Below are 25,771 nucleotides of genomic sequence, written 5' to 3' on the forward strand. Positions count from 1 at the left end.
TTTAGTACCCTAATAACTTCTAACTCTAGTCTAAGATCGTAATGTATGTGAGAGCGGTCCAGTAATTATAAGGTAATAAGTGGAGTGGTGGTGTAAGTGCTCTAAATTAAAAGGAATTCGCAGAGCTGCTGTAAGTCAGTGCCGACCTGCTTTCTTTCAAACGTTGACTTGAGAAAAGTGCTTAGCCCAGAGTGCAAGTAGAAAGACAAGAGAGAGCTATCTATTAATTACAGCACTCATTAACAGTGACGGCTACAAGGCAGCAGATGCAGAAGAAAAGGCACACGCTACTGCAGGCTGGCAAGGGGATTTCCCCCCCTCCAGTTCTTGAGGAAAGGACAACACAAGCAGGTGGTCCACTGTAATAAGATATTTTCACGGCTTTAACCTTCCCATTTCCTTGGTTTATTTGCTGACACCAGATAGCTTGCTCCTTCCACCTCCCCAGATAAGCCCTGATTTTAAGTTTAGAGGGTAACATTTCTCTACATCAATCTGGCTGTTTTCCAAATTCACACATTGTTTGTTTTCAATAGAATTTTACAGTAAAAATTAGAACAATTGGGAAGTCTAAGTAAAATCCATGGGCACTGATTTTAGAGTGAATCTCATCTTAAACACTTATCTTTAATGAAGGGTCGGGCTTTGATCTCCATTACCCCCATTGGAAAGGAAGCCAACTCTTGATTTATGTCTTTTTTCCATTGGTGAATTTGATTACAGATACTAAAGTAGAAATTGATGAATTTTTTTTTATTTTTAAATAAAAAGAAATGGAAAAGTGAAGATCTCAAAAATTACTTCAGAAAATTAAGTTGGTCAAATTGTCTGAATTTACATATTTTCTTTGAAAACACAGATCCCTAGCTCCAGGTGGTGTTATGGGATAGTTGCTTTTCTGCAGTTAATGTTTCTAAAGAAATGTTCATAACTATCATCTGAAGTCTGGCAGCTTCTGAGAGTACTGTCAGGAAAATGTTGTATAAGCCATTTGCTACTGTAGTCTCATAATTGCAGCTGGAGAAAATGAGGATAATATCTGAATCAGAGCTTACTAACTATTATTTTTGTTCTTTGTTCACCCTAAAATGTGTTAAAAAATACTAAAAACACTTGGGGATGGAAATAGACAAAGGTTTCTCCCCCAGTCCTCCCTGTAGAAAGTACTAATTTGTTGGATCAGATATTGTATGGTATTATTTCAGATGCTTAATTCTGAAACTCTGAGAACTGAGAATACAAAATCTCACCTTCTGAAAGACAAAACTTTTATGTTAAATTTCCTCTAATATATTTTTTTAATCCAAGAATGGAACATGTAAAATGACAGATCTTATAGAGCTGTAGATATATGGGATAGTGGCATAGTTATTACTGGTTACTCTGAGGATAATGGCTAGAAAGTAATTGCAGCCACAGCTGATGAATCATTTCACTTAGATTTTGTGAAAATGGAGTTCAGCCTTAATTATTTGTTAGAGTACCCCGTTGATGTGCTACTTCGTTACTAAATAGCTGTATCTATAATAAAGCAATATTAATGAAGGAAAAAAAAGATTGTAAGAGACTTGCTCTTCAGTTCTGGGATCAGATCAATACATGATGGATATGTGTTTTAGTTGAGTGTCTTGACAAATATTAATTACAGAGCAGAACATTTATGTGATCAAACTTGGAAATATTTGTTTCTGGTAATGGTGGAATTTACAGAAAGAAAGTACAGATGGAAAAATGAAGACATTTAATAGCCAAGCCATCTAATAGGAATTTTTAAATTTTTTGACTTGCTGGATGACAAGTCCAGAATTTAGAGTTGATGTGAAGTTGACATGTAGCCTAGAGGGCAGGTGGAGGGGACAACGGACGGATTTGGTCTCTTTAAAGTTTTTGTTTACTGCCTGTCTGGAGCTTTGACAAAGCTCTGTCATGCCCTTATGCTGATTACCTTCATGTAGAACAAGAAGTATTGACTAATGAATGAATGATGTGCAGTCCCTAACCCTTCCAGAGCAGCCTTAAAGAGCACTGTCTTTAATACACAGATTCTTCTTTCTCTCTCTCCCCACTGCAGGCTTCTCTGCAGAATGTCAAGCAAAGATCGACACATTGATTCCAGCTGTTCGTCGTACATCAAGACGGAACCGTCGAGCCCCGCCTCTCTGACGGACAGCATCAACCACCACAGCCCCGGTGGCTCCTCCGACGCCAGCGGGAGCTACAGTTCCACCATGAATGGGCATCAGAACGGGCTGGACTCGCCTCCCCTCTACCCCTCGGCCACAGGGCTCGGGGGCAACGGGCCGGTCAGGAAACGGTACGATGACTGCTCCAGTACCATCGCCGAAGACTCACAGACCAAGTGTGAATATATGCTGAACTCGATGCCCAAAAGACTCTGTTTGGTGTGCGGTGACATTGCATCAGGGTACCACTATGGAGTGGCCTCCTGCGAGGCCTGCAAGGCTTTCTTCAAGAGGACAATTCAAGGTTGGTTATTTAAGCTTCCTTTCTTTTGCTCAAAATGAAAACGTATAGTCTCTGGTTGAAGCCTGTTAGGACTTCAGACTGTGCCTTTTCATTCTTCATCCTGCTTGGTCCTACAGATGTTGCTCATGAAGAAGCCACTTTGGTCTTCTTTGGGAGTTCTGTCTGTCACATTTAGCTCAGTGCCATGTTTATTTTGATTCCAGAAAATAGAAAAACGCTGATGCTATCCAGTGGATGTTCAGATTTGTTTTCTCTGTGAGTTTGTCTGCATTCCTAGAAATGATTGTTGCGAAGGAAGTGGAGCATTTTCTGAAGGTTGTCATGGATGCCTCTTGAACACGCCTTGTGGCTGGCACACAGGATCATGCTTGTGTGTTGCTCCTAGGTACACCACTGCTGTACTTAAATTGTTACAGAAATCCAGTTTATATTTGTTAAAGAGCCATTGCATGTATATTGATACTGGAATGGAACAAAATGCAGTGGTGTAGTGCTTTGTGCATATCAGTGTATTGATAACTGGTCTGTCACCCACTATATAGAGTGGCTGTAAGTGGGTTCAACAAATAACTGTAAGATCACATTCTAAGGAGAGTAAGTTGGCAGTTTTTGGTCTCTGCTCAGTATTTTTTACTAATTTGCTCTTGATATGTATTATAAATATGCCACATATTTTGGCATAAATTAGTACAAATGGGAAAATTTGCATGACTGCTTCTTCTAGCTTCAGAACCTATGGAGACAAAATAACCTTCTACTTTGATTTAGATATCATCCTTTCAAGTAAAATTGAAGGTACTTTATTTAAAGAACATGAGGCCAAGCTTGGCCTGTGCAGGAATATAGTGTCACATTAAATTAAACTCAGACTTCAGAGACTAAAATTAGGTTGCTAAGTCCAAATTTAAGCTCCTCAATAAAACCTGCTTGATTTCATACATGTTGAGCACCTGAAATTCTCAGGAAAGACAGTGCAATCTGGTGATATATACTTTTCTTTTTAAGAATGAACATAAAGTGAGCTTCAGTTTGTAATTTCACGTAACCCCAAACTGGAAACATTTGGTCAGGATTTCTTAAGTATAGTCCTTCCATATTTAATTTAAAATTAATAAGGAAAAATAATGAATGTTAATTTAATTTATTTATTGCTGAGGCAATGGCCATTTTATTCTTCTCTCATCCATTTTGCTGCTGGGGAGACTTGGGTATTCTACCAGCACAAAGTACCCATTTTATGAGGGCCATACAGCCACTAAAAAGAAACATGAGACTTCAGTTGTTATAATGGAGCTGAATGTTACATTGTTGACAACCAGTAAACAAAGATTCCTAGTGGTGGCCTGGGTTTACGTGTAAAATGAACACACGTACAGAAACTGTGCTCATTTCAAGTCTCTGTTTTGGAAAAAGTGAGGAAAAAAAAAAAAAAAGAGGTAGTTGATTTCACTTGACCTTCAAGGACATTTTCAAAAAAGCTCAAAAAATGTTTCCACTGAAGCAGTTTGTATTTTGTGGTTGCTAAACTTCAAGCACCAGTTTCAACTGGCAACTCTTGTTTTTATAAATGGTATTTAATTGCTGTGTAATGGCTGTCCTACAGGACTGAATTGATGCACGATTATTTTAGTTGCATTTTGAGCACAAAAAAAAAATGCTACAGAAACGAAAACTGATTGAAGTGTTGACTTCTGGCAGTAATAGGTAACCTGCAATTTTACACCACACAACAGACAGCAAGTTTCTGGGCATGGGAGCACAAGGCAGAGACGTCATTCTCCAGATTAGCAACCTGGACTTGGCCACGCAGCTCAAGTTAGAACTGGCAGCTGTGCAAAAAGTCTCCGTGCAGTTAGAGCACGAGCTGCATCAGCAGGTGACAGTGCTGTGAAGACAAAAAAAATGCAGTAAGGCAAAACCAAGCTTTGAAAGGAAAAGCCATAAGGAAGAAACTAAGAATAGGAAGTATGTTACCCATCATAATGTCACAGCAGCATCTTCGGTAATGGTCCTGAGTAAACCAGCACAACTGCTGAGAGTTTTCAGGTACCATCCAAAATAGCGGAAGCTGCTTGGGTGAATGAAACCATGTGTTGTGGTAGGTGACAAAAAGTATATAAGGAAAAGGTGCTTCCTCATGATTTGAATGGGAAAATCCTGCCTTTAGGCTTGCATGAAGAATAATTCCCCTGAGGTTTTTTGCTCTAATTGATAGAATTTAGTTCCAGTGTTCTGGAGGTCATTCTTCCTTGTACCATTTCACTTCCTTTTTCATATCATGTTCCTTCTCTCTCTCTCTCTACTTGTTTTTGAAATGAGTTTGCTGCTGCATAACTGCAAGTAAGAAAACAAGAGAGCAGAAATAAACACAACAGACTTTGAAATACAGAATAGAAAACCAGACTGCCTGAAGAGTCCAATATTGTGACCGTGCGTATATAGGGATAACATGTTTCAGCTCAAAGAATTGCTTATTTTAAATGCTAATAACTTAATTGTGATGGGTACTTTATTATAGATTCAATGAAAAAGAACATTTGACTTCCCAAACCTTTGTTGATCATTCACAAGTTTACTAAATTACCTCAGGCCTGTAGATCCTCAGTGCTATTCCTTTTGAAATCGTGGGCACAGCTGCCCTGCCTTCAGTGAGAGGAAGGCTGAGCTTGATAAAGTTAATTTATGAAGCACATCCTGTGTTCATGTAAGGCCCAATGTCCTTTCCATGAGTCGGTGGGAGTCTTCCATGCCAGAGGAGTCTCTTGAAGTCTCAGTAGGTGGAGGCCACAGGCAGCTGCTCAGAGAGACAGCAGTTATTTGTACACCACCACCATCTCACGTAAGACAGAAGCATCACAGCGCACCTAGTAGTTCCTACACAAGACAGATACCACTCTAATGTATACACCTGTTTTTAAGGGCAATAGAGATTATCCTTCCCTTTCAGATTTAGCAATTAATCCTAAAAAACGTCCATTCCTGCCTCTTGGAATCAATCTGTGCTCATTTTCTTAAATGTTAAGAAATTAAATGAACCCTGTTTTGAAGTGTAAGAAGGAGTAATTTTGTCTTTTTAGAATATATGTTTTTAGCATAGCCCAAAAATACATTTGCAGTTGTGGTAAAGTGTGCATAATTACGATAAAAATCAATAATATTAGAAAAAATTAGAAACAAGCAATTTCCTGGCTAAAAAAAAATGAAACAGAAAAAAAACCACCAAAAAAGAGCTCAATATATAAAATTGATGTCTTCTTAGGTCATAGTAGAATGCAGTGATGTTCTGCCCCTTTTGTGAGATACAAGGTATGGAAGAACTGGATGTTCTCTCTGCTCAGCCTAGTACTCACTCAGCTGCAGCTCTCAGTTTGCTTCTGGGATAATTTACATGGTGGCTGATTGCAAGTGTCTCACAGAAATACACACACAGCCAAATCTTCCCAAAATTGGCTTAACATAAGGGATAGCAGAAAATAGCAACATCTAAAAATAGTTACAGGTCCATTGATTTTTAGGGTCTCTTCACAGTTTTTGCTGTGCACTGTATTATCTTGAAAGCTCCAAGCTTTCATTAAAAGAAAGAGAGGAAAAAAAAGAATTTTCACTTGTCAGCTGGGTGCAAAGTCTTGTGTTTGACACAGAGGTCTTGCACTTACTAGATATTTTGTAGTGAATATTTAGTGTAAATATGTTTCTCATAGTTTTTATTTGGTCAGTTATCATAAAGGCTAGTAAGTACACATTTTCATTAATAATAATGTGATTACTCAGTGCCCACAACTTAAACATTTCAGCAGGTGGATTGAACTGGTATTCTTGCTTTCAAGAGAAGGATGATAGGACTTACACGTTCAAAGACAGTTGATTATCCTATTACATGTTAGCATTTATCTCTCTAAAATAATGGCCTGCATCTGGGAAACTTTCTTTCTCCCTCCTTCCAAATTGTCCAAACTGTTGTCTTTGGACTCTTCAAGCTAGCCTGAGAAGAGTGTGTAAAGCCTGCACATTCCTCGTAAGGCTTCTTGCAAAAGTCTTAGAGCTTACTTGTAATTTCCTTGGATACTGTTTGAATTTTCCCCACAAAAGCTAAATATTTTGCATTCAGTAGTCTTTGTTCCTGGACTTTGTTATTTTTTAAGGAAAAACTATTGGATGAACAGTAGTGAGACATCACTCTTCTGTGTATACACAGGGTGAGTAAAGCAATAGTTAGTAAGAAGCCCTGCAGTCACACCCTCACTGTCTCTTCATTTAAGAGCTTCATCCCTTAGAGTTGCTGCCTGTCCATGTCTCCCAACACAAACAGGAAATACTCTATCCTTGAAATGCTGTTGTCTTTTTGGTCATTATGGGAACTAGACCAAGTCTGCCATCTCATTTTATGCTGCTCAGCTAAGAGCCTTCAGCTCTACAGTTCTGCAGGGATGGTCCTATTGTCTTCAAAGCCTGCCCAAACTGCTTTGTACTTTTTTCAGCTTCTTGGTTACTCAGAGTTGTTTTTAATCCCTCTAGTATTGGAGTTTTTAGTCCTCTTTAGAGTGTTGACCCATTATTGAGCCAGTTTGGTCTGTAAATGTACAATTTACAGTCAATATTTCTTTTTTTTTCAATCAGGAAGTTTTAATCAAGAAAGTTAGAACTAGCTATATACATTCAGACAACAAAAAGTTTGATTTGAAGTTGCACATGACCGAAGTGGCTTCCAAAGGGTATTTTGCATGTCTGAAAGCTGTGTTCTGTAATACATTTTTGTGGAGGAAATGAAAGCAAATTAAACAAGATTTTATGGCTTTTCAGCATCTTTGCTGATTGCTGATAGCTAAGATTATTGTTGTTTTGTAGAAGGGCAGGGTGGAGGCTCACATCTTGGTGCACTGGCCTGTGGACCTTGGCTCTGGTGCAAAGATGGCAGCCCTCCAGCGAGTCGAACACTAAATGTCACCTGAATCCATCATTACCCGATTAAATCATTCACCTTCCTTATATAAGTGAAAGTCTGTGCATCAGCGTTTCTTTCAAAGAATATTTTAAGCAAGCAGTGATAGATATCTTCCCTTTTCCCCAATTTCTCTGTGCCTGTGGGCCAGGCAGAGTAGCAAGTGAGCATTTTTAATTCCTTCCAACATATCTTTTAATCCTGTCATAATGTCATTGCATAGCTATGGCAGCTAAACAGGATGAGACAATAAAATATAAACATGCTGAAATCTGAGAACCAGAGAGAAATTTAAAAGTATACAGATTGTTCTGTCTTTTTTACTACCTCTGCTTTTCTTACAACCTTGAAAATTGTACGAAGCATTTAGATGATTTGGGAGTAAGAATGAGCATCCTGATTGGTGCATGGCTATTTTGAACCCATCAGAAATACTGAGAAAGAGATGTGATGTACAAATCATGCTGGTACACTAGTATGTATCAATGCCATTATAATTAGGTCTGGATCTCCTTTTGTTACAAACATCTCTGAAAGCCTCCAGCCCACTTAACAAAACCCTGTCTCGTTTGAAAACAGAGACATGTGAAGTCTCAGCTAGCAAGTGATTTATATTAATGTTTCTATAAATTTTTCAATGACTTTTTTTCTGGTGTGAAAGTCATTCGGTTTGCAGCTTTACAGACAGATATTCTGTGTGCTTATAAACAAACAGTGACAATCCTCCATGCTATCGTGGTAGAATCTATCAAAATTGACCTAGATAAAATACCAGTAGGGTCCAAATGTAGATAGTTCAATCTTTCTGACTTGAACTGGTCTTAAGTGACCACCAGGTAGCAGGGAATCAGTTCCCTCTGTGCCTTCAAAGCATTGATTCTCTTTTAAGGTGACCTAAATGCCCTTCATATCTCTTGAAGATAAAGAAGTTGACTCCAGTGGGAATCAAAGGTAGTTGGGCCCTTACAGGTTCAACACCCCCTAATATCAGCCCGATTTTGAAAATTATGGAGACTTTCTATGATGCTGGAAACCCATCTTCCTGAAGTTAAAGGCTGATACAAAACTGTCATGTAGTCAGACCAGCCAGCATCACCTTTACATTTTTGCTTTAAATCACCATGTTGCTTTCTAAGAATAAAAGAAAGAAAAAATATTTTTCAAGTTCTAAATATGTTATTGTTCAGTAACACAGAATACTGATTTCTTCAAAGTAACTCAACATAGTGATTTCACTAAAAATGGTCTTTTAAGCTGTTTGTGTCCCTTTGTCAAACACCATATTTAAAAACTATCTGCTCTTCCTTAGTTACTATTCTAACAGAAAAAGTAACATAAGCAACAAAGATGAAACATAATCCTTCATACATGGTTCTGTCACCTTGAAAAAATACTTGAGACGTTTGGGAACCAAATTTTTAAATGTTCTGTGACTCTGTGTGTACAGTATTGTTTCTGAAGTCATCTGGGTGAAAAGTTGTGAATACAGTCAACTTTAGGCTTAATCATCTCCAGATGACCTGTAGCAGAATTCATAGGTCTGTAATTCGTAGAGCTTTCTTACAGTATCAGATGAATCTGTCTGAGGATTTGTCAGCCAAAACTGGATTCATTTAGGTTCAAATCTGATCTCATTCCAGCCTGACCCCACTTCTGAAACCTTACTTCTGAGGGTACTTTACATATGGAAATATTTACTCAGACTTAAATTCAGCTAAATCCTGACTGCAAAGTAGGGGGCAGTCTGGAAGAACTGAAACTTTAACCTGAGGGAAAATATTTTCACTTTCCCCAGTTCAGCTTCATTAAGACCTATAAACAAATAGATTTTTAAGTCTTGTACTTTTTCTCTGTCCTTCTTTTCAGATAGCCTGTTACTCTTGATTTCCAAGAGCACCTCATTCTTAGTTTCTCAGGAACTATTCTGTTCTGGTTGGATTATATATAAAGGTGTGACCTAACAAATTGTAATTCACTCTCTGTGTTAGCTTAGATTCTCCTGTGTCTCTCTTTCTAAGAGCTCTCTTTTATTAAATCCCAGGAGACCTATGGCTATAATCCTGACTACTTTACGTTTTTGGAGTTTTGATGCGTAGCAATCCGCAGACAAGCGGGTATATTCCTTCAAGTCTGTCACCCAGGAAAAGACAGCATGAAGGTGGTACCTGGGGTAAACCTCACTGCAGAAAGACTTAAATCCAGTCAAGCAGTAGTCTCTATGAAGAATGAGAACACTTAACTTTTTAATTACAAGGTTTTGAAAAAAAGGTATTATGTTACAGAAGGTGAAAGAGAAATTTCTGGAGAAAAATGGAACATTATTGAACTGAAATGCAGTTTTGTGATCAGATTATAACGTAAAATTACTACATTGAAGGAATGTTGGTTCATTTGGTTTTTTCCTTTTTTTTCTTCTAAAGCTACATTCCCACACAGTAAAAGTTTCAGTACTGGTATCTTCAATATTCTTTCTGCTTATTTTAAGTGGCTCATGGCTATTCTTTCCAAACACATTTTCACCCTGTATCTAAGTCTTCCTCATAGCTTTTACTTGTCTGAAGATTTTCTGAGCATATTCCAACAGCTTGTAGCAATTCTTTTACATTTTTAGTGTTATAGTGTCAAATATTGTAGCATGAAAAGGGAAATAAAGCTTCTGCTAGAACTTGATGTCTGCAGCTTCTATTTTTGTTGGTATTGCTGGAAGAGAGACCCCTGTTTCAGCCTGTTTCTAGAGCCAACTTCTCACTCTCAGTGTCTGGGAGGTTCTGAAGTTGTGGCTGTTGATGACAGTAACTTCTGCCAAGGAAGGAGGCCCAGTGCTTTCAGTGACCTCTTCTTTGCTGTGGTTCTTGCTTCTCTTCTTCTGTTACCTTTAGTGTTGCTGGCAATTCTGGGCAAGAAATGGCCAGAATGGTTTTGAGAATCTTGGCTAAGTTCATTCAGTTGCTTGACTTGTAAAGCCATCGAGTAAGTCCCTGTACCATTAAAATTAGTCTGTCTTCCCACCTCATCCGTACTTCATCTGTGAGGTGAAAAAAATGGTACCTTGGCCCACTTATCCTTGAGCTGGGTATAAAGATGTGACCATCTGAAGCTTCTAAAATTGGAGAGCTGGGTATATGGTGGAAGTTTTAGCAGCTCACCTGCTCAGGATCAAATGGCATCGTGTTTTCAGTGAGTCAGTTGCTCTTGATAGGCACAGTGTGTTAGAAGTAATTTCTCATCTTCTGGCTGTGATAATAAAATTTAACAAATCAGTAGAAAAAGAAACTGGTTTTAAATAAACATTCCTCAGTACATGAAGAAAGAAAAGGGGCTTAGGCTGATATAAATTCCATTATATTATTCTAGCACAGGGAATTGTGTTTGGGGAGTGAAGATTTGACATATATTTTTATTTTCAAGCGTCATACTAATTTATATTACTCAGCCCTTTAACTGCCAAACTGTAAAAGTCCATTATGCTACTGAAAGGAATATACAAATTATCCCCTGGCACTTCAGGCAGGAGTTTTACATATACGCTGTTATTCTATCAGCCAGCTAGCTGCACGATTCTATTAAGGAGTAAGTGAGAAAATTATATTGCCTGCAAACTAATTGTACAAAAGACTCTGAAATAAGTAATCAGAGCCCAGTTCTTTCTGAAAACCAGCCAGGAGATATTATAAATTGCTCGATTGCTCTTGTCAGCCCAGTTTAAAGACCCAGAGCTGCCATGTTGATTTTGTTCACTGTATCACACAACTTCCTCTCCAGCTGTTGACAGGACTGGGCAAACTGGGCTTACACTCCTCCTAGCTGTTCAGTTTCAGCCTCTAATATCTTGAAGGAAGCAAGGAATTGGTAGAGTTTCTGTCTGGATCTTCCTCTGAAATAAAATGCAGATCTGAGTATCTTGAATGGAAATTCTTATTTAGAAGTAAATAAGAAATTATGAAAGCTCTAATGACCTGGAATGTGCAGTAAATTGAGGTTCATAACAAAAATAAATTCACTAACACTTTGAGTGCTAGGTGAAACTCATTTTAAGTATGATATAGATAACCACTGCATCTATATGTGGAGACAAAATGTTAGTTCCTTGAACTCTTACTGCAGTGGAGCCATATTCTAAAATGCTGGAACACTTTAGAGGAACCAGCTATGATCCACATCGTAAGATGTGGATCTTTGCTTCTCTTCCTGTAACTGTTGAACTCATTGGAGGAATTCTGTGCAGCATCTTTGAAGTTCATTTTCCAACACTAAAAATGAAGATTGAGCATCTGCTGTAAAATACAATTCGTTGAAGAAAAACAGTCTGAATTGAAAGGAGATTCCTCCTCTAAGCTTAAGTACTGGAATCCAAGTGACTAGAATAATAGCTCCTTTTAGCATTCTTTAGGTGTCAAGAATTTGCAGGAAAAGTAAGTTACGCTGTGCATGCTGCAGACTGTTGCATAGTGTGCACAAATGTGAAATGTCAGGGTTAGAAGTGTCTGCATAATGAAATGAGCAATCTTGCATTTACCTTTCTGGTTCTGTATGCTACTTTTTGGTGTTGGCATCTGTGTCTTTGGATAGGGGCTCTTGCTATAGTGGGAATGTTTCACCTGCCCTGGTAGAGAGAGCTTTGCTTCTTGAAGTTCTCCGTTACAATCTCGATCTTGTTTTCGATCAGGATAGTTTCTGACCTTGTGTAAAGGTATCTTTGACCTTGTGCAAAGCATTTCTGATTCCCTGTTTCTTTTTTTTTTTTTTTTAATAGGGATGGTAATACATTTATTACTGTAGTATAATGAAGTTCATTAGATACAGTTTGTGAAAGGCTTTGAAGGTCTTCCTGTGTAGTGGTTGTACCTTTCTAAGAATGCCTTGTTAGAGTGGGAGGATAATGTGAATCTTTTTTTAAGATGGCCCTTGCTATCATTTTCTACCTATCCTTTCAAAAGTGTTATTTCCTACGTTTTCTGATGTGTATTGGGAAGACATTTCGCAGGAACAGTTGTGCTGAATTCCCCACCCACCATAACCTTCAGTTTCTTAAACAGCTTTCTCCATAGCACAGACAAGGGAAAAAGACAAAACTGCTTTGACTTTTGTCATTAGCATTCAGACATACGAAGATCTGTTTTACTCACCAGCATTGCTAACTCACTCATGCAGCAATGTCCAGGAAGAGGAAAGCCTGCAAAGGCCTGAAAAGGTTGTGCCAAATATGCTGGTTGTGTTGGCAGAGTATATATTGTGCCATGCAGACTTCCTTTGTCATAAATACTTACTCAATTTTCAATAGATGCAAGTGGTTTTAAGTATTACTTCCTGTTGAATTAGTAGTTGCTGAGCATTTGAGTCTTTGTGCAATCCTGCAATCCACTAATGTGATATTTAATGAGGAGACATCAGTCTGGAGAAAGGTAGTCAATATAAATCAGTGTTTACAAAGTGTGATTAACTCTGAAATATTTCATCAATGCTGTGGTCCCAGGCAGACTCTATGCTAATTATTAGAACCTGTGCATGTTTCAGGGGACTCCGATGGACCCTGAGTGCAGCAAACATGGAGCAGCAAAATTGCGATTATGCTCGGACTGTCTCTGATGACAATTTATGCATTTGGTGTGATGACCTCTTGCTTCCCAAGAGGGCAATAAACAGAATGCATTTTCATTAAGATACTAATGCACTTAATCACAGGGGGATAGGGTTAGAAAATAAAGAAATACCTTTAAAGCAAGATGTGACAGACTGATGGGGAAGATACTTTATTTTAAAAAGTCAGTATCCTGGTGTAACTTCCGACTGCTGCTAAGTCTGTCATACTGGATGTAGTCATGGGCAATAGGATGCATGGCTGGGCAGATGAATAAGCTGAGCTAAGGTGTTTCATGAAAAGAGCAGTGGTACTAGGGCAAAAGAAAGCAGATGTTCCCCCATTTGGACTTGGATACTCAAGGATGTGATTTTAAAAAATGCAAAGAAAACTACTCATGTATTTTACTCACTTGTTTACAAGCTTTTATTTTCTTATTTTTGAGGAGAAATAACAGGTACTAAGCAGTAACAAAAAAAAAAAAAAAGAGACTGCTTTGTCCAGGACTCACATTTAAGGGTCTAGCTTGTTGTAGGCCTTAAGGGGGCAGTTGGGAGAAGCAGAGGCAAAGGCAAGCATCTCTTCAGTTTTTGTTATTCTGACAGCTTGGCAGTAATGATCCTATTCCTAATGCCTCTCAGTACAAGAACTTGGTGTAAAGTATAGAGGGAAGGGGAGATGTCCTAGAGCAGAGATCTGGCCTGGCAGCTGTAGAATGTGCTAGATGTGGTGGCAACAGTCCCGCTGAGGCCTGCCTGATGCTCTGTGCCAGCTGTGGTGGAAGAAGAAGGGTGAATCTCTGTAGTAGCTGTTATGGTTGATTGTGCAGTAAAGCAGTCCTCTTGTATTCTAGGCAAAGAGACTAATGAAATTGGCTAAAAAGGAAAATTAAGAGTGCTCAGAGAAGGAACCTGGTCATGTGGCTTGGTACAGAAAATAAATTACAAAATTTCTTCCTTCTACCAGCAGGAATAATATTGTATGTGAAGGATTTTGGTAGGGACCATATTTGAAGTGAGACACAGACTCACATTAATTGTGGTTTTGTATATATTTCTTTCATATAGATACCTAGATTAAAAAAAAAAAAAAAAGAGTAAAAAACCTTCATCTTTTTACTCAGCTGTTTATTTTTACTTGAAAGGCATTTCCTTTCTGTAGCACTGCTTACACTTGATATATTCCAAAGTGAAATACAACAACAATTATATGAGTACTTTTGTGTATCTGTTGTGTTGGTTAGTCAGTGACTTTGAACACCTCTTCCCCTGTCTGTCCCATCACAGGTAACATAGAGTACAGCTGCCCAGCAACGAATGAATGTGAAATCACAAAGCGCAGACGCAAGTCCTGCCAAGCCTGCCGCTTCATGAAGTGTCTAAAAGTTGGCATGCTGAAAGAAGGTAAGACTGACCACCTCAGTATGTATCTCTCTGCAAACACTTGCTGCAGCTGTAGGGCAATCAGGAAAGAAGAGAGGCTGGTGAGTGTTCTAATCAGTTATTGATTGCAAAGGCAATTTTCATGTATACTTGCTCTTTCTGACATCTGCTTCTAAAGCTATCGAATCATGCTTTATCCACACAGAGTTCATAATCTTATGTAGTACAGCAAAATATACCTCAACATTCAATCATCCTTCAGTAAGTAACTGGTAGAATAACCATCAGAGTTCTCAAAGATTTCTTTCCTCCTTTCCTTATCCGCTGTTACTCTGTCTGAGTTCTGGCAGGAAACCAAAAGACACACTGTGCCTTCCTTTCCCTGCTTTTGTTCAGTTGTTATTCCATGAGGACAAATGGAAGGGTTACTTCTAAATTAAACAGGTATAAGTGTTGAGTGTTTGTACTGAAGTTACTGTAACTACACTGGAGCAAATGATGGTGTGCAGAAGAGGAGAATCCACCGCCCCTTTTTTTTTCCTAAAAGTGTCTGAGAACCCCTGCACCTCACTGTAAGTATATGTTGAACGTTGTAATTCGTCAGTTACATTTTGAAGATATTGAACATAAGAAAATGTTCTCAAGAAATGGTGCTGTCTTACCTGGAACCTGCTTCATCTATGTTACACAAAGAGGAGATTCCTTATATCTTGCTTGCCTGCTATGCATGTATATTGCTGTTAATGTATATGCAAGAATATACTTCTAAGTCCATGTATTGTATGCATTATTATTGTAGAGCACTGTCCACCACCAAGAAAGATGCCATGGACTTCTGAACTAGATAAACATTTGAAATAAAATCAATGTAATGTTCTCTAAGTATTGTATCCAGTGGAGAGTATTTTGTGTTAAGCAACCCCTTTAAAACAGTTGCTTGCAATTTTGCTTTGTCAGTGCTTAGAAACTCAGCTTTAACAGCTGGCTGATTTCTGCAAATGGTTTGATGGTAATGTAAAGCAGGTTAAGTATACAGCTACCAGGTAAAATCCAAGAAACAGCCTAGACCAGTGGAGAGATGATGGGCAAATTAGGCCTATCACGCACCTACAGACATATTCTTATTGGATTATACTTACTAAGAATAAACCTTGTTCTGTGCAACTGCTTTGGCAGATGCTATGATCCTATGAGCCAAATCCTGCTGTCCTTAGTCTTACTTGAGCAAAACTCCTGTCAGATTTGATGGAGATTTTGCCTCAGTAAGAACGGCAGGATTTGACCCTCTCTTCAGTGGTGATGGGAGAATTCTTACTTGCCAAAATCCTCATATAACTGAGCACTAGGAGCAGTTACTTGAAAGTGAAATTATGATGCTTAGATAAACTGTAGAAAGAAAGGGATGACTGGGTATGGTATCTTTTGAAAGGGACTGTGCTTCTTAGCATCTTTTTTTAGTAAGTTAAGACCCTGTATCACTAGTCCTAATAAACAGATATATTAAGCAACTTCTTTGAAAATGAAACAATGCTAGCAAGAGCACATGCAGGTGAATTGATTTAATCCTTTTCCTTTAAATTTTGAGGGCACTATTGTGCATCCATTAACATATATATTTTTAAAAATCTAGGCTGTGTGCAGCTTCTGGGACTGCAGGAGGAAGTTAAGTGTCTCTTCTACAAATGAGTAATTATCTCAGCAAATCTGTGTGCAGATTTACTATGTTTCTGCATATAATTTTGTTAACTGAGATAATTTAGTTAGACAATACAGATGTACATTGTGAGTCAAATTTTTTTGTTTGAATGTTCATTGTCCATGGATTCAAATCAATCCCATGAGTTTTCTTAGTAAGAATTGCATAAATTTTCTACTCTAAATGTACATACCTTTTTCTGAATGTTATACAATGACAAAATAACTAATTGCTTTGAAACAGCAGTATTGTTTATCTACTACCTAATATATCAACCTACAAGAACTTAAAAGGCCATTTTATTTTCTTTCCCCCTTTAGTGGCCACTTTTTAAACCATATTGATTCACAGCACGTGTATAGGATTGTACTTGTAGTAAAGATTTTTTTTTTCTTGTTTTAAGGTAGTTTTGGAGCTGGATGTTGTTGTTTTTACTTATGGGAAAGTCTGGAGATGACTTTTTGACTTGGACCACATCCAGAAAGATAATATACTGACTTCTTTCATATGTAAAGTGGTATAAATTTATTGATTAGCATGGACTTAAAATAAGCTGAAATTATTCTTGCTGTATCTCAAGTGTTTCTTTATGTACAAACAAGGATTTCAGTCCCATGCAGCATGTCAGAGATCATGCTGCAGTAAATCTATTCAAATGTAAACCTGTTCAATTCAATTACCAGTTTATAATAAAATTTGCTGCTGCAGCCTCCACGTTTGTCACAGCAGTCTCTACATGCTGATGGCACAGCATGCCTGGAAATTGACAGCCTAAATCTATTTACAAAAAAATTTAGTTGCAGACCTGAAATAAAATCAAGTTTAAGCAGCTTTGAGAGGAGCATCATATTCCTTACAAGAACAGCACATCTGCCAGGGTGCATTTTCTCCAGAAATCTTACCATTTTTGTGGGGAGTTTTCTTGTAGAAATTTTCCTTAACAAGCCGTTTTTAAGTGTAATCCAAAATGAAACAATTATCAGACATTGTGTTTCCCTTCACATTTGAAAGGACTTTATAAGATTGCCATTTTGTGAATTGTCATATAAATTTCATTACAGAAATCACTGCCTGGAAAAAGACTCTTGAGTTTTAGCTGGGCTTCTAGGGCAAAGTCCAAAAACCACTTAGAGCAAATGTACAGAATGGCTTCCTTTATGACATCTGCATGTTGCATCATTTATGTGACAAGATAATGGTGTTTTTCATCAAGCACCGAGTGTTTCTGTGGGAGACCTGGTGTTAGGGTTGTGGGGCTGTGTTTTGGGGTCAAATCCTGAGAGGGAATTGGATTTCTGGTCACATGGAATACAGGGTGGAGTAAGGATTTTCTGTATCTATTCTCATGGATGTTGGTGGAGCTTAACCACCAACACCTAGATCAAGATTCTTAATGATTTGTGAGTTGTGGGCCAGGAGCCAGAGAAGGAATGCTAAAGCAATGCTGGGCTGGGCTGGAGTGGGATTGAGGCCCTGGCCCCTGCCTGCATCTCGTGTTGAGTATCACAAGAAAGTTTGTACAGACTGATCTGGAGGAACTTGTCAGTTTAGTTTAGCCCATGGATTGTTACTTGAAAACGTGTCTGGAGCTATGGATGTGTTTAGAGTATGTGTTATACTTCATACTGTAGCATTCAGCATAGGCTGATAAGCTTTTAGGCACAGGACAAATACGAGGGTGTTGTGTTTTTATCTACTTTTCTAGGTAATGGTTATTAGCAGCAAAGCAGAATACATTTCACTCAAAAAAGAAAATTTACATTTTTCTATTTTTAATTTCGTGTGTCAGTGTTACAAAAAAATCAGATTTTTAAGTATCACAATTGATTCTTCTACCGCAATACAGTTTCTTTGACTGCACTTACTTTTTGGTGGATTGTCTCAGATTAATGAGAACAGATGAAACAACATTAAAGATTCATGTATAGTCTAAGGAGAAACTTTTCAAATGTATCCCTTGAGATTTTTGAAATAATATTGCAATTGCTAAAAGGGTGCAGGGAGACATGTACAACAATTTGCCCTTTTTAAAAATGAACACTTTTAAGACATTCCATAGTTTTCAGTTCTGTTGGTTTATAATCTGTCTTTTAAGTTTGGCCTTTCAAACTCTTTGGAAGCCAGTGATTAGTTTGCTTCAGGTGGTAGAATTAAATCTGTGTTCATGTGCAAGACTGGGTATTTTTGGCTATTTCCCTTTTTATACAGCTAGTTGGACTGAGAAAAAGGGCTTGATTTTTTTTCTTTTCTAAGAAGAAAAATTATGTATAAAATGCATAAGATAATACGAGAAATCTTGAGTAGATATTTGACTTTTTAAAATCTTTCTATTGCTAGGTGATCTGACTAGAATTCAGCTTTTAGTCTTTAATTAGTACTATGTGCCTATTAATATTTGTGGGACTATTTGCTAGCATGTGTTCGTGGTAGATGATACTATTCCAGGTTTATGATGTCGTGTTCTGAAGAGCTTCCCGTGTGACGTAATTCCAATGGAGTAATTACTCCAAAATAAAATTACTTTTTGTTTCAGATGCAACATTTGTATAACTGTTTGTTCAAAAGGTTATTCCATATGTTTTAGTTTTCTCCATAGAGGCAAAGCCATAGCCTTGGTTTTACCTGTCCCTGTGTTGTAGGGAAGTTGAAGACTACAGTTCAGAGGGGAATCTGTTGAATGGCACTAATGCTGCTTTTAGACCATGTGGAACACTGTATACTGTTTTAGCTCTGACAGTTCGATGCAGCAGTACTTTGTATTTTTACCAGGACTGTTGACACCAAAACATCTCCCATGTGTCTCTCATGCCTGGTATTTGGGTGTTTTCAGAATTTGTTGTTGACTGTGTGCAGTGGCTGATCTGCATTGCTTGTTATTTCAGAAAGTCTAGTTCCTAAATGGATGATGTATGTAAACAAATCTAAGTTTATATGAAAAGTAAAGTATACTACAATAAAATGGTGTGGGTTGCTTCATGTAAGTATGTTTGTATTTTCCTTAGGAATGAATGGCCTTTATAAATTATCATCAGTCACTTTGTACCCAGTTAGAATAGGCAGAGTAACAAAATTCCAGCTTAATTAGTCCTGCTATTACAAATGAGAGGCCAGATCCTCACCAAGTATTAGTGGAAGCTCTTGGAGCTGTGTTAGATTGCTGCTCATTTGGCAGGTTTAGCAATCTGTGCTATGGGGAAATCAGCAATATACCTTTTTGTGTCTGTGAATCTTCACAGTTGCTCATACATGAGCCATCATTTAGGCTCTAAAAATGAACAGAAACTCTCTGAGCACTTCATCTGGCAGTGCTGACTTGATGTGTAACCCTTCCCATCACAGCAGTGCAGTTTGCATGTTGTACTTGCACTGCTCGATGAGTAGCCCTTACCACTTCTCATTCATTAGTTTGCTTGGGTTTTTTGAGAATTCATACAGGCCCTCAAAGAGATCTCAGCATCCCTAAGGAAATGGTAAGGCAGTAGTTAGAATCAGACTTGTAAAGAATTTCTGGACTTTCAAGTTTTTTCCTTCAGCTGTGATTTGAATAAAAGCAATTACTGACAGTTCTAAAAATACTTGAACATTTTAGGTGGTCATGTAATGAATCAGAAGATAATTACACATGAGTTACACTTCTTCTTAACATGCTAAAATTGGGAGTCTCTAAAATATTTTTGCTTCACACTTTGAGAGATTTCATTAATTAAAATATAAGAATACATTTTAAAAAGAGGTATGTGTCTATTAAAGCCTAAATTACTGAGTTTATTATGGAGAGATTACCATATGAACATCTTTGGCTTGTGTTAAGCAGCAGATCGGATTAAATTATCATATTGATCCTTTCTGGCTTTGACAGTCTATGAAAATGAATCTAATACAGCAAGGAGAACAGGCAGCTTGAGTTTAGTCTTATATAAAGAGATGCATGATATGCAGAGGAGCAGATTAATGGATTCTCTCTCAAAATAATAAATAAAACTAAGCAATCTTCTTTATGACTAAAAATGTGTTATCACCTATGTTTTGAGGGTAGTGAAAAAGCCTGCTTAATAGGATTCCTTCTAACAGCTCTTTTGAAAAGACCTGTGCATAAGACATTGCCAAGGTAAATTTCTCTCACAAGTCTAATACCATTAGTCTGCCAAGACGAAAGCAGAAATTATTATGGACGAAGTTTTAGTTTCTGCTGCCTTCAGAAATTAGAACAAAGGAAAGGAGAAAGCATTAATGGTATTCAAAGAAAATATTTCTGTACAGGATGACAGTTAATAGAGTGGCAGTGACCTCAGTGATATTTCTTATGCTCTCTATTGTAATATTACATTTAAGGAGCTCCTCCATTAATGCAGGATGTTAAACAAACCTCCTGTGTTACAACATCAGGAGATAACATAGTGTGTCTTCTGTTGATGTCTCTTCCAAATATCAGCTCTCTTTTATGTTCCAATGTATTATGAAGGCATTTGGTTTCTAGTAGTGACATTTTTTTGAACTGTTTCTTTTCCTCTTCTGTTCCTTCTTTTCCCCCTTTCTTCCCTTCCTTCCCCATTCACTCATTCCCCCCTTTTCCTCCTTGCTTTTATTTCTCTCCTTTCTTCACTTTTATTTCTTCCTTTCCTGTTTTTCTTTCCCCCTTCCCCTTTGCACTCCCTTTCTTTCTTTCCTTCAGCATGTGCTTGCTTTAATATATACTGGGACCTGTTAAATCTCCTTGGAAACAATAGAAGCTAATCTCTAAGTGTTGTTGGTGTTCATAAGTAGCCTTCTTTGCTCCTAACCAAAATGTGACCTGATAGCCCAGTTCACACATTAGAACTGACAGCCCAATTTGTCTGCTCTAAAACTCAGCTCATGACTATCCACTCTCTGTAACTGATGAGGAAGGACAAACTATTCAACTGCAGGTTAGTGTTTATAGTGAGCTCAAGCAACTAGCTTTTCTATTCATCCACTAGAAGAATACCCCAGAAAAAGCAAATATTGGAGATGTGAATATTCTTCCCGAGTTTAGAAGTCACACAGAAGCCACCCACAGCTCCCACCAAGTGTCAGCTTCCTGTGGAGTTTTCATGGTGCTTGTGTTGCAGCATTGTGCCACTCCGATTTGTGTTGGCTCTGAGTATTTTGGTAAGACAGGGACATCCCAGCAGTTCACTGGACTTGGTCTTTAAACAAAACTTCTCTCCTTCTAGATACAATTTTGTTTTACAGTTGTCCCTTTATACAAATGCTCCGCTTTCATAAAAGAGGAGGTATGAAGTGAATGTGGAGAAAGCAGTATTGTTTATAAGTTTGAGTTTGAGAACTATTTACTTTTCTTGGCTTTACACAGATCTGTGAATGGGGAGGTTTTTATGTTAGCATTTGCAAATCTGAGGTCAGAGCTGTTTGCTTGCTCACTCACCAGCAGCTTCCATGAGATTAGATGTTAGGTTTGAGTCTGCTCACACAGTCGTTGCTTCTGAGAATCCCAGTGACAGCAGTTGTTTGCAAAGAATGCTTTCAACCTAAAGTTACTTTGTACTTTTGTTATTGAAAATAATGAGTTTGAAAGATGTTGAATAGGATTAAATTTTACAGTAATTTTCTTAGTGCACATACCTTACATATTACTTGCTCAGAATTGGAAGGAGTAGGTTCTGCAGATTCATGAGTCTACTTAAATTGGAATACTATTAAAAATTAATCACTTTGTACTAATATTTTCTCATCATAATCTGAGGTGGTTAACTGCACATCCTCATTTGTCATAGTTCTTCTTTTCATCCTAAAATAAGGAAGCAGCATTTTCCTTATTTTACTAGAAAATATTAAATTTTTTGCAAAAGATGTTTGTTGGATTCAGCCCCTATGAACATTTGCTTGTGCACTGGAAGTATAGTGACAGCAATATAAGTAATAAGGGTGGGTAGAGACAAGTCTGAAGGATGTAGGACTTTTCCCATGATCTCACAGACAAATAGCTGCCTTTCCTTCTTGGTCTCTGCCACCCATAAATACATCCATCAGTACAGCACTGCCGTTTATTGCAGAGCACTTGAATTCTTTTGTGTCATTTTGTCATTTTGTAAAGAGTAACATTAATGTAATTTGTATTCTTCACTTTTCTCTGTTTCTGCTGTGCATCCCCTTGTACATCCCTTGCTTGGGTGGAATAGGTGTAGCATCTCTGGTAGAGGTACTTTTAAGGGTAATGCATATCTCCAAAGTGCCACTCTGGAGCCAGCCTTTCTGTATTTTACTCAGCCCTTGCTTGGGCAGCACTCCGTCTCCTCACTAAGTCTCTTGATGCGTAAAATCTTTGTAGCAACAACAAAAGGTATGGTAGGATTATTTGGGGTGAAGGGCTGAAATGATGCAGGTGCTGGTAATTAGAATCCATGTGGCAGGTGTACAGGCAGACTTTTTCTGCTTGGGATGGATTGGCACCGAAAAGCCTGGAGGTTGAGGAGCTCTCTTGTCCTCTTCACTCAGTCAAAGCAATGAGTTTGTTGAAAAGCAAGAAGATTTCTACCTGCAGTTGTTACCTCTGACCTCATATAGGGCCATCCCTCAAATGTTTCACACTTCTACATCTCTGCTGTCCTACAAAAAAAAAAGTTAGAATCAATGTGAGTTTTGAGACATTAATGTTACTAAGCCACAGTTTTCTCTCTGACCAGTCATTGCCCTTTTATAAGCTGAGGTGTTTCTGCAGGTGGTGAGCCTTTGCCAGTTCTACTCACTGAATCACTGGAATACGAAGTTGGAATATTATTTCATTTGGAGTTTGTAATGTTGCTTTTGTGGTTGAAAGTCAGCAGCCTGAAATCTGAAATTAATGTGATCCTCTGCAATGAATTGTCCTTTTGTCAGCTTTTGCCATGCTTACTAGCTATTCTAGGAATAGATCTCATCTAACCAGTCTTTTCTTTTTTCTTTTCTTTCTTTTTCTTTTCTTAGGGTATTTATATGACAGAAAAGGGAAACTATGAGGGGAGTCTGTTGTGCTCAAAATAGTCACTTAATATAGCTATTAGTCTTTATAAATGAAAAACACAGCTTTATTTTAAGCCTCAATAGGCTTTTATTAGATTAATGATTCTGGAGAAAGTCAAACACAGCTATGTTAAATATATACACTTACTGAATAATATCAATATTTTCCTTTTTGCTCTTTATTGTTCCAGCAAAGCTAGTAAGTGTATCTATTTTTCTCTGAAGCATCTGGTTTAGGTCTCAGGATCATCAGATATAAGATGAGAAGTCAGTTTGATTTACAGTTTTAGTTTAGCAGATCCAAAATCAACACTCCCTACAACTTGCTTGCATAGGGTCTTACTGCAGTCCATGTTAAAACAGTTAATTATTAAAATACTTAATTTAGAAAAATTGAAATACTTTCTAAAAGAAAGTCTGCGTGATACTGTCCTTTAATCAGCTTAACTCCAGTCTGTGCCCTTAGTGGCAGAATTGTTGGTGTGCTGTAAATGTTTATCAGCGAAACTCCTTGACTAGCAAGAGAGAATGTTGATAACTTGCTGCATGCTGAGCACACACAGACCCTAGGAAAAAACAAGTAGTACAAGACCATCATCATCATCTTTTGTCTCCTTTTCTTTTCATCTTCAGCCAATCATTAGTCCATACAGTGCTGTTCTTGTCATTTTCAGTCAGCAATGTGAAAATTACGTCACCAATGCCCTATGTCTCTAATACTTCCTTTCAGTCCTGTGGGTGGGTGGCTGAAGACAAGCCATGTCTTCTCTTCTGATCTGAATCAATCAAAAGATCAGTCTTGTATCATTTGTTCAGCACTTGTCCAGCCACATACTGCTTTTCATCTGCCAGATTGGGTTTACAATGGTCTCCAGGGTCTGCAGTTGCTATGCTCTCTCTCGTTTTCATATTTTCTGTAGTTCAGTCAAAGCTTTAGAAATGGGCACCTTACATTTCATTAGATGGTCAATCTCAGGTTTCAGTGGTTAATATTTGGGAAGAGGAACTTGTTTTAAGTCACCAGAACTACTCCATTTCTGGATATGAAGTGGTATCAGTTATGGTAAGATGACTTAAGAGATGGCATAAATACACTTTGAATCCAGATTGAGGGTACCTGCCTGTTAGTATTGAAGTGGAAAGGGAGGTCTTGCTCTGAACTCATTTTTCAGGTCACAAGCCACTTGCAGGCTTCCCTGTCAAACTTTTAATGAAAGCTCTTAAGTTTCTGGTTTGAAGACAGAATAGACTACTAAATATCAAAATAAAGGAAAATGAATGTTTCCCTTAAAAAGTAGCAATCTGTTTTATAATACCAGTTTAAATGTATTGCTTTTGTGAATTCTTGCTCAAAGATGTAGTAGAAAAGTTTCTGTGAAGTTATAACTCAGGTGAAGAATTGGGCTGAGATAATAAGGCACTGAATAGGCTCTGCCTTCTCAACAGCCCTCAAGAACAGCACCCAAAATACAAGTCTCTGAGTGTATTTCAGACAAAAAGAAGCTGGAACACCTCTTGAGTCTGGTGGGCACAGCCATAGTCTTTGCTGGTCTTCCATCTGCTGGAGTGTGCCACATGCCCCATGGCTTGATCCTGTGTGAGATGTGAAGGGATGCAGTAATTGGAGAAAAAAGCCACAGAGCAGCTAAGATGACATAAGATTCTTCTCTTTTCTCTTTTTATCTTCTCTCATTTTCATGACTTTTTATTTATTTCCTCTTCCAAACCACTATTGTATCAGAAGAATGCTGATGAGAAAATAGTTGCTGTGAGCACATATCCTCCAGGCAGTGGTTTTTTTCTGGCCAGGTGGGAGAGAGAATCATTAATTTCTTGAGGTTCTTGTTAGGTGACTCACTGTTTCGTGAGGACTAGTCAGGCTGAATGACTGTATTTCCTTCTGGGCATCCTGGTATTGCTGCAGATACCCATCTTGGCAAGATGCTTCAGCTCATCTCCAGTTAAGATTAATGAAGTTAGGAAAAACATTTGAATGCAGAGAGTTAAGGTTTCCAACATTAGTGTTCCTCTACAGAGAGGTGCTGTGCGATGAGAAAGCATTCGGAATGTTAGCAATCCATCCCATTTTGTTCTCATTTGTTTTCTCTAATTTCCTGCCTTTTTTAATGCTGGTTAGCTGAAATAAGTACTCTTTCCCTCCTCTTCACCATTCCCTCCCCATTTATGGAATAGCCTGTAACACGTGCCTGTAAAGTGGCTTCTTGGGAATTTGCAAGTCTTTGAATGTGTTATCTGATTAAAGGGATGTATGTGTCTTTAATTCTCGTCTGCAGTTTCACCTCTGACCCCATCTGTTAAAGTGGAAAAGGGCTGAGAGTCAGCAAAGTCCCAGATTCAACCCAGATAACCTGCAGCGTGCACATTTGAATGCTTTAACTCCTCGGTTGCCCCTGAAAATTACATACTTAATTAAGTGACAGGTTTCATTGGAAAATGTGGTGGGTCTGATATGAGACAGGTGAATTGTTTGTTTTGTTGATATGCTTAAGGTAGGATAATTTAGTCCTGACTTCACCTTTTCTATTAAAGAAGAAATGAACATGTAGAGGTGTGACATAAACATGTATAAGATCTTGTTTGCATGTGTGTAATTTCATTTATTTATTTTTTTTTAATAGACCAGTTTCTTGCTTACAGAAAAGAAGTGAAAATTCAAACCCTTGTTTGTTACATATACCCCCTTTTGG

At 38.0% G+C, this 25,771-nt stretch overlaps 1 protein-coding gene across 20 annotated transcripts in view; it reads left to right on the forward strand.

Annotated features, from left to right (window-relative positions):
• Nucleotides 1-25,771, forward strand: part of ESRRG (estrogen related receptor gamma) — a 397,608-nt gene that overhangs the window by 271,559 nt on the left and 100,278 nt on the right. For all 20 annotated transcript variants that reach the window (XM_069009523.1, XM_069009539.1, XM_069009526.1 and 17 more), the window contains 2 exons: nucleotides 2,072-2,487; nucleotides 14,291-14,407. In XM_069009523.1, coding sequence (XP_068865624.1) covers nucleotides 2,072-2,487; nucleotides 14,291-14,407 — 533 coding nt within the window. The remainder of the gene's footprint in view (nucleotides 1-2,071; nucleotides 2,488-14,290; nucleotides 14,408-25,771) is intronic.

Source organism: Aphelocoma coerulescens, chromosome 3 (assembly GCF_041296385.1).
Source record: "Aphelocoma coerulescens isolate FSJ_1873_10779 chromosome 3, UR_Acoe_1.0, whole genome shotgun sequence".
NCBI classification, from domain to species: domain Eukaryota; kingdom Metazoa; phylum Chordata; class Aves; order Passeriformes; family Corvidae; genus Aphelocoma; species Aphelocoma coerulescens.